This window comes from Crocuta crocuta, unplaced genomic scaffold, assembly GCF_008692635.1.
Source record: "Crocuta crocuta isolate KB4526 unplaced genomic scaffold, BGI_CrCroc_1.0 scaffold139, whole genome shotgun sequence".
Lineage (NCBI taxonomy): Eukaryota > Metazoa > Chordata > Mammalia > Carnivora > Hyaenidae > Crocuta > Crocuta crocuta.
The window spans coordinates 1,407,696-1,417,359 of NW_027533258.1; the positions used below are offsets into that span (position 1 = coordinate 1,407,696).

General features: G+C 49.8%; 1 protein-coding gene across 1 annotated transcript in view; it reads left to right on the forward strand.

Annotated features, from left to right (window-relative positions):
• The window catches only part of GID4 (GID complex subunit 4 homolog), a 23,119-nt gene that overhangs the window by 446 nt on the left and 13,009 nt on the right, over nucleotides 1-9,664 (forward strand). Inside the window, exon 3 of the mRNA XM_077746694.1 lies at nucleotides 5,388-5,447. Coding sequence (XP_077602820.1) covers nucleotides 5,388-5,447 — 60 coding nt within the window. The remainder of the gene's footprint in view (nucleotides 1-5,387; nucleotides 5,448-9,664) is intronic.

Here is a 9,664-nt window from a genome sequence, read left to right on the forward strand (position 1 = left end):
CTCCAGGCCCTCGCCGCCGGGCCTCCTGCACCAGGCGCTTCACCCCCGGGACCTACCCAGCTGGTGTCTCACACTCTCCAAGCCCCTACCCTGACCTGCCCCTCACACGGGAGCCTGTCGTGGGCAGCTCCTGGCGGACCCTGAACACTCTCCCAGACTCGAAGCCCGTGACCGGCCTGCCTGGGATCCGGAAGCCCCCTGTGACTGGCCACCCTCTGACCTGGGTCCTTCCTCCCCAGGACCTGTCGCCCCAAGATCAGCTCTCCCTCCAGCCCCTCCCAGAACCTGAAGAACTCTCCATTGGTTTCTCCTGCCTGGGGACCCCACCTATGGCTGGGCCCGTGTCAAATTATCCCAGACTTGAGACAGTCCTCCTCCCCTCCCCTTTCCTCAGTTCCAGGGATCCTCAAACCTTGGGGCCCTCCTCCTCCCGGGATTTCTTCCTTGGGAGAGCCTAGTGCCCCGTCAGACCTGGGAGCACTCTCCCTACCTTAGCCCCCGAGCCTGAGAACCCCCAACCCACAACTGATACCTTGCCTCTGGCACCCCCTCAAGACCAGGCTCACACCCTGGGTGCTGCTGGGTGGAGCTCCTCCCAGTCTGTTAGGATTTTGCCTCCTGCCCCCTTCCCCCCAGCCCCCCCCNCTCCGTTCTCTGGCCACCTCCAGTCCCCTCCCATTCTCCCTGACCTGTGTCCCCGTACCTCCCCAACCCATACCTTCATTTTCCTTCTCCTTGGCTCCGGGGGACCCTCTTTCTATGTTCTTAACTTTTATCTACACAGCCAGGTCTTCCTCCCAGTGTCTGATACCCATGTGCTGGGAAATCGAACTCACCCAGCATTATCTCTCACACGGTATTTCCTTGCTGTCTCTCTACCTCCCCCCGTTTGACCTGAATTTCTGAGTACCTGCTGCCAGCCCCTGATAGCTTCTGGAGCTCAGCTTTACCTACTCGGGCCCTTTTCCGCACCTCACCCCTCTCAGGCAAATAGTAACACACTTGATATTTTTTCCCAGCTAGAGGAAATCAACAGTGCTTAGTACTCCTTTTTCTCTCCCTTCCCTGCAAAACTCTTCCTCCATGGCTACCCTTGCCTGCTTCCGGGCCCACTTTCCTCCCCGCTTTGCCCCCTTGATTCCTTAGCCTGACGCCCCACCTCCTAGGCTGTTCCCCCAAAGCCCCTCCAAACATCTGTCCCCTTGAAGGCCTCGCAAAAGCTCTGAGGACCTCGTGTGCCACCTTACTGCTCCCTTGTGCGAGGACAGAATGTAAGCCACGTCTTTTCCTTACGTGCCCTTGGCTCTTTAAAAATGTTAAATCTTTAAACAGCCTCTCCTCTGAGCAAGTTGGTCTCCCACCCCAAAGTCAGTGGGGATAGCATTTTCTTTTTGCTAACAGCAGGGCACCATTAGCCTCTTATTTCTTACTGCTTTGGGGGAATCAGCAGTTTCCTCTTTTGTCGGTTGGGGAAAACTGCATCTTCATGTTAATCGTACCTTTGGTCCGTAAACTTAAAGGGCTGTCATGAGCCATGGTATTTATTATAACTGGAAAACTATTGTGACTGAGTCATTCGTTCTTCATAATTATAGCCCTGACACAGTGGTGGTCTCTCTTCCCTTTCCCTTAAAATGTGACAATTTAGTATGAAGGTAAAGGCTTGCCTTTTTTTTTTTTTTTTTGCCCCTGCAACAAATCATAAAATTCTGGAAGTGAGCTCCTTGGTTGTGGGTCGTGTTTGGAATGCTCTTGACTTTGCGCCCGTTGTTTAATGTGATGCTTTCCGAGGTGGTAGGGGGTAACTGGGCAGGGGAGCTAAGTGTCAAAAAGAAGTTGTCTTTGGCTCCTTCAGCAGCTACCCCCTTCTGTCATGAGTGTGTTGATTCTGAAATCTTGTCAGGTGCCGATTTCCCCGTGAACCGCTGTATGTGGTGATTGAGTTGGTACATGACGCGGTCTCAGGTCCCCCAGGGCGGAAACCTGGCTGCTGGTTTCAGCCTTCAGCCCTCAGTAGGATGTCTGATGGCGGGAGCGGTGGTCATGCCCAGGAATGCTGCCCTGCTTCTGGACTGGTGAGCTGTTTGTCCGTCATTGAGACAGTCAGCAGCATGTGAATTGCTCCATCACCTGGTTTTACAGCTGGGACTCATTTCTTCGACTCAGCCTTCGACTACTTCTGCCTTTCATACCTGAGCCTCCTTCCTTCTTTCTTTCTTTTTGGTAACAGCTTCGTTGAGATATAATTCACACACCATAGAATCTATCCAATTTAAGGTGTACAAGTTCAGTAGTTTTTAGCAGAGTCACAGACTTGGGTAAGCATCGGTGCAATCTAATTTTACAACCCTTCCATCACCCCCAAAAGAAACCCCACCCCTTAGCCATCACCCCTTTCCAACTCTAGGCAACCACTAATTTTATTTTCCCTAAGATCTGCTTATTCTGGCCACTTCATATTAAATGGAGTCATATACTATATGACCTTTTGTGTCTAGCTGCTTTCACCAAGCCTAATGTTTCCTGGGTTCACCTGTGTCATAACACATGTCAGTGCATTATTATCTTTATTGTTGTGTAATAATCCATTGTACGGACATACAGCATTTTGTTTGTCCTTAGAGCATCCTTGATGGATAGTTGGGTTGTTTCTCCTTTTTGGCTCTTGTGAGTAACGACGCTGTGAACATTCATGGACCGAGGGGTTTTTTTTGTTTTTGTTTTTGGGGTTTTTTTAAAGTATATTTTTATTAATGTTTTTTTATTTCTGAGAGAGAGAGAGAAAGAGAGATAGCATGAGCAGGGGAGGGCCAGAGAGAGGGAAACGCAGAATCCGAAGCAGGCTCCAGGCTCTGAGCCAGCTGCCAGCACAGAGCCCAGTGCAGGGCTCGAACCCACGAACCGTGAGATCATGACCTGAGCCAAAGTCGGATGCCCAACCGACTGAGCCACCCAGGCACCCCTGGACCGAGTTTTTATGTAGGCATGTCCTCATTTCTCCCGGGTAGCAACCTAGGAGTGGAATGTGGGCTTCTATGGTAACTCTATGTCTAACATGTCAAGGAACTGCCAGACCGAGGTCCAGAGTGCCAGCATCATTTTGCATTCCCACCACCAGGCGATGAGGGTTCGAGTCTCTCCACAGCCTTGGCATCTTTGAGATGGTAGTCATGCTAGCGGGTATGGAGCGGTTATCTCGTTGTGGTTTCGACTGGAATCTCCTTCCTGGCTAATGATGTTGCACATCTTTTCCTGTGCGTTTTGGAGCACTTTCTTTTCTTGAAGCTCCAGTTTAAAGAGCTCCCCCAAACCTTGCGAGATTCTGGCCGGGATTTTGCTGTTGCTGCTGTTACTGTGACCACTCTGTTTCTCCTCTGCCATCCGAGAGCCGAGAGTAAAGTGAAGGCCAGGGTCACCATGAAAGCATATTAAAAAGAGCAGCTGTTGGACACAGCTGTGCTGTCAGATTCTCTTGCTAAACATTTGCCTTGTCCTTTCTCATGGAGATGCTGGTCTGTCATTTGGTTAAAGTTCTCCGTGTCGTGTCGTGGTGTATCAGAGCTCACCCACTACCACCAAGATCAATTTGGGCAGATTGGGAGAGACACATGGTTGAACGGAGGCCAGACTGCATTTCTGATCCTCAAGCACGTGATAATCCATGCAAAATGTTAGCCAATTTACAGTTCAATTTTTAATCTTATTAGCAGGTATCCCAGTCACCTGATACCCTTTCCAGCAGCTGTGGAGCCCCAAACTCTATTGAATTCAGTGAGAATTGCATACATGAAATTCAAGGCCTCAGGTTAGAGCCGTGTGTCTCTTGATGAAAGTTCTCTGCTGAGCTGCGTTAGCACAGATCAGCCACTTTGGACATGAGGATATTTTAAATGCTTGGGCGGTTTTCACGTGGAATACCTTTGTCACCAGCACCAAACTGTGGGAGCGTTCTAGCCCCATCGAAGCCCATTTGCTTTGGTGCTGACCTCATCTGGCTGACTGCATTCATTACAGTTTTTAAGGATTGCCTCAGTGTCTGATTTCTGGTGTAGTTGGAAGTAGTTATATCCCCAGACCTAAAAAAATGCCACAAAACTCTCCAAGTTGCTTAAAATGAGACCTCACTTAACATGAAAATCTCGATGTGCCGCGGCGCCAGGCTACTTTGTCTTGCTTCAGTTCGGGGCGTGTACTTTATCTGTGAGCCCCACGAGCGTGAACTCCGAAAATCTGCCTGTTGAGGGTCAGTGGGTACGGATTTGGGTGAAGTGGCTCAGTTAGGGTGCACTCAGCTGCAGGTAACTGTGCCCTTTTCGGAATAGTTAAAAGAAGGAGTGAACCTGTCATCTCAGGTTACAAGAAGCCTGGAGGTGGCTTGGCTCCCGACTGGGTCATGCGGTCATGCGGTGGCCGCTTCCTTCCATGTTTCTGTGCTGCCATCCTTGGCATTTCCCGGCCCGTTTCCCCTCACGGTCTCTACGTGGCTGCCCTGGGCCTGGGCACTGCATGCAGATATGCCACCGCCAGGGGAAGAAAGAGAGTCTCTTCAGAAGCCCGGGTCTTCCCAGAAGCACCCAGGAGATTTACACACTTGTCTGATTGGTCAGAACTGGGTCACTCACCCCTGAACCGATGACTCACAAGGGGCCGGGGGCATGTGTTAGCCTTGCACCCGGCAGGGCTGACCAGGTCTTGTGGGGGTAGGTTAGGTGCCCGAACAGGATCTGGGCCCTGCCAGCATGGGAAAGTAGGAAATTGGTTGTTGGGTAGGTAGCCGGCCATGTCTCAGCAATCCGTGATTGGTGCACACTGCGCCTCACAACCTACTATGCGTGTCACCGTTGTTTACTTTAGGCCCCTAAGTCTTCATCGAGAGATACAAGCATTCGTACATGAAATGGGGCAGAGTGGGCCCTCACAGTACATTCCAGTCTGGGGTCAGCGTCCTGGTTCACAAGTGAAATTTTTGCCAGAGGAGTAAGATGCCTTCCGTTTCCGTAATATGCTCCCCGTTTCATAAAGAAATAGTGCGGGACTGTGCTGAGTGTAAATACGGGCGAGGAAGATATCTTGGAGACCAGTGGGAGACCTGTGTCGAGCGAGCTCCCTGTTCCAGAATGGCGCTTTGGTCTCAAGATACTCAGCTGAAGAGGTTGAGAGGGTCCTGGGATCAGGTAGCTGCTTCTGAACTGGCACGTGGGTAGTGGGGGGCTCACAACAGTCTCAGAAGGAGGTGAGGCCTGGCCGTGCTAGGCGCCCGCCAGCCTCCGGGCCTCCCTCAGCCCAGCTGGCCCTGACCGCCGGGCGCATGGGTTTCCACAGCAGCCCCAGCTCGTCTCCCAGTGCTTCCTGCATGTGTAACGAGGCCGTGTGTCCTTTCTTTGCAGCATGTGGACACGGGGAACTCTTACCTTTGTGGCTACCTGAAGATTAAAGGCCTTACTGAGGTAAGCGCTCATTCAAACGAGCTGGGACTAGAAGGGGGACCGCGTGCTCGGCGCGCTGAGTGTGAAGGGCCGGCAGTGTCCACTCTGAGGCCTGATGAAAGCGCCCTACTGAGTGTCATTAGTATACAGCGAGCTCAAAGAACGTGGTTTTCACATGTACACTGAGTCACATATGCGTAGAAGTGTATACGTATGTCGTATCGTTGCCAACAGTTTTGATTTCATTTTTAATCCTTTTGTGGAACAAGAATATACATGGTGAGAACATGGCTACCACCTCCTCACCTGCCATCGCAAGTTTTTAAAAGTCTCTCAGGCAAGCATTAATCCTTCCAGAGCCGAGGCCTTTGGACTTCTTTACACCTTTTGGTTCACTGGGGCAATGACGTAGCTAACGGAAGTAGCTGCTGTGGAAATGTAGGGTGTTTTCCTTTCCTTGAACCAACTTTTTTTTTTTTTTAATTTTTATTTTTATTTCTAGGAGAGAGAGAGAGAGACAGCGTGAGCAGGGGAGGGTCAGAGAGAGAGGGAGTCACAGAATCTGAAACAGGCTCCAGGCTCCGAGCTGGCAGTCAGCACAGAGCCCAACGCGGGGCCCGAACCCACGAACTGCAAGTTCATGACCTAAGTGAAAGTCGGACTCTTAACCGACTAAGCCACCCAGGCGCCCCTTGAACCAACTTTTTAAATCTCAGAACTCCTGGGAATATACAAAGAAGCAAGAGCATCCTTTGTTTTCCTGCTAGTGAGTAAACAGGGAGAAGGAGGAAGGGACGGGACTGGGCACCTTGCTCCTCCGCGAGGGCCTGAGCGTGACCTGGCGGCAGAGCCCTGTTGGCCTGACCAGTCCTCACTGTCTCGGTGGCCCAGCAGTGTTGCAATTGGTCCCTGGAGCCATAGACAAGGTCGGAGGGACCGCCTTGCTTTGCCCTCTACTGGTGCCAGGACCTTAATGAGAATTAAAAATACCTGCTCTGCTACCGTAGTAGCGAGCGCAGCGCAAGGTGATAACGTCGAGTCGCTACGCAGCAGACCTGACACCCACGTAGCGGTGTGTGTCAACTGTAGTTGGGTAATAACTACTCAAATCAAATCGAGTCAAAAACACCCCCTCCGTCTCCTAGTCCTCGGGGGGCTCATCAGAACGCAGAGGAAACGGTGTAAGAGTAAGAGGGAGGCTATGATATGACACAAATAGGAGGCTGCTAACTGAGGCCCAGACCATTGTCTCCATCTCTTTGATTCCATCTGATTCTGTGGCTTCTCTATTGAAAGTTTGAGGCTTTTTTATGAAGTTTGTTGTTGGCGTGAAAAGGTAACTACTCCTCCCTTCTAGGAACTTACCCAGTCAGGTAGGAGTAGAAAATGAGAGTAAAATGAGGGCCTCCAGCCTTTGAATTTGAGGTGGTAGAAAGCAAAGTGAATAGAATATACTCAACTCGCACAATAGGGAGACAGGTGCATCCACTGAGCACAGGACATTTCACTTCATAAGCAAACCAGCAAAATTTGTCACCAGGAATGTTAGCACTGATGCTAAGAACAGCCACTGTGGTCATAGGAAGCTGCATGGAAATGTCAAGCATTACAAATCCCCAAACCATGTACAGAACTTCTGGGAAGTTTCCATCAGGAGCAAATGACCCTAACAAGGTGGGGGAAACCTCTGAGTCACGAGCAGCCAGGCTCCCTGAGAAGGAGATGCTAGCCCAGCCTGTCGCTGGGGCCAGCTCGGGGGGACTTAGGCTAATGGCAGGAATGAGGAGACATCCACCTGGCCGGTCCTTCCTGCCTGCACATGAGCGGCCTCACGAGCGCGTGTCCCCCAGACTGGTCTGCGCTGGGCTGAGCAGTAGGCTGAGGCGTGGCCCTCAAGTGGCATTGAACTAGAGAAAGGCAGCTGTGTTTCTGAGGCTCCTAGGACCTCAGGATTCCTCAAATTTCATCTCTCTTAACAACCCCTTTTTAGTAGCTTTACTGACATACAGTTCACATACCATACAGTTCACCCATTTACAATGCAGGGGCAAACTCGCTGGCTCAGTCAGGAGAACATGCGACTCTTGATCTCAGGGACGTGAGTTCGAGTCCCACGTTGGGCACGGAGCCTACTTCAAAACATAACAAAATAAAACGTGTAGTTCATTGGCTTTTAGTATAGTCATGGCGTTGTACAACTGTTGACTCAGTTTTGAACTTCTCAATCCATTACATGGTCACTGGACACGATCACTGAAGTACCAGAAAAGGTAAAGATTCTCTGAAAGACTTTATACCTGTGTTCTAAAATACAGCTGCTCCTGTCTGTTTGCTTTGACATTTATAGTTGTTAGAATATCGAGTAAGTAATTTATTTTAATAAAACCATTTAAATGGTTGAGTTTTAGCCATGGTCTTCCTCTTGTACACAACGTGGAAAATTAACTATTAAGTTGGAGGTCACTGGTCTCTTAGCTGCCTCACCTTCACGAACGAGCACAGTGTTTTTACAAAGTTCATGTGCCTCCTGGAAGTGGAATCCCAGAATTATGAAGAATGGGCATCAGGTAGCATTTTCTTTGCAGTTCGGAGCCAGCCACCAGCAGGATGAAGGGACATTTCTAGGGAGGCCCAGCGGCAGGCACAGGGCCTAGGAGCCCAGCCTCGGGAGGGTCACGGCCAGGCCGTCCGCTCACTCACCGGACAGGTTTCAAACCTTCTGCTGAGGTTGCGCTAGACTTGCTCTGCGCCGGGGAGATGGGTCACATTGCTCCACCTCCCCGGGGCTGGTGTATAAACAAGAATGCTCCTTTACTCATTTCTAAAATGAGGTACGTGTTTGTTCAGAAGTTCTCCCTGACGTAGTGGCCAGTGGGTGTTAATCCCCCCAGAAGGGGGTCTACATGGAAAGCCAGACCCATAAGTGGAGAGTTTTTGGTGGGCCTGTAATCCATGAGGGTAGGGGTTTCGACAGCTTACATGCCCGACAGCAGCTAGACCTACTGTAGGAAGCCCACGCCTGGTTTGGGGGCCGGGGGTTGCTGGCCATGTCTCTTCCTTTCTGACTTTTTTTTTTTTTTTTTTTTTTTTTCTTTTTTTTTTTTTTGAAGACCTTCCCACAGAGAAGAGTTTTTCCTTTGGTTTTATAAGTTACCGCCAGTTTGGCTATAGTCAAGTGCTTGAGTTTTCTGGTCCTGCCCTGAGAGATAGTTCTTTTTTTTTTTTTTGGTGACTTCTGTACATATTGACTCTCACTCATTAGGCAGTATTTATTTTATTTTTGGTCTCAGAGTTTGGGGGTACCCTCAATCACTCTGATCTACCTGAAACGTTTTTAAAGAGAAGACAGTGCAGAATCAGCTCACTTGGAAAACTTTCCATTTGAACCATAAGTATTTTCTTCATATTGTAAGAGGGGCCCTTTATCATTTTCTTCTTTGCTCTCTTGTGGAAGTTAAAAAAAAAAGTTAAAGCTCAAATCTCAGAAAATCAATATGTATAGCTTTTCATTTACAATCTCAAGACATGGCTTGCTCAAGAGTGGCTTAGTTGGTTAGTTGTCCGACTCCGGTTCAGGTCATAATCTCACAATTCGTGGGTTCGAGCCCCGCGTCGGGTTCAGTGCTGACAGCTCAGAGCCTGGAGCCTGTTTCAGATTCTCTGTCTCCTCCTTTCCACCCCTTCCCCGATGGTGCGCTTGTCTCTCTCTGTCTCTCAAAAAAGAATCAACATTAAAATGAACTAATTTAAAATCTCAAGTCAGGTTCTGATACAGAACTTTCCCCCTTAGTAGTTCTTCCTAAAACAGACGAGTATGATTTATTTATACCATTAAAACCAGGTTTCCATTTAGGAAATCTCCTCTTTAATTTCTCCACTCTGCATGTATAAATACCTGAACAAGGAGCCCAGCCACGGTGTTGGGGTAAAGGGTTGCGGTTCGGTGGGGTGTGAGGGTGTTATAGATCTCAGAGTTCACTGTGAAGACAGCAGGCGGCCCTGGTGGTGTGTCGTGAAGCCCCTTCAGTTCGCTCTGGTGGCCGTGCTGTTTGCTGGGAGCCGCTGAACCCGTGTAGGTGCCTGTCAGCCACGTCCCCGGCTGCGTCATGGCAGGCCAAGCCCAGAGAAGTAGCAAAGCCATCAGAACAGATTTATTTTGTTTTATTAAAAAAAATTTTTTAATGCTTATTTTTGAGAGAGGGAGAGCATGAGCCGGGGAGGAACAGGGGTGGGGCGGG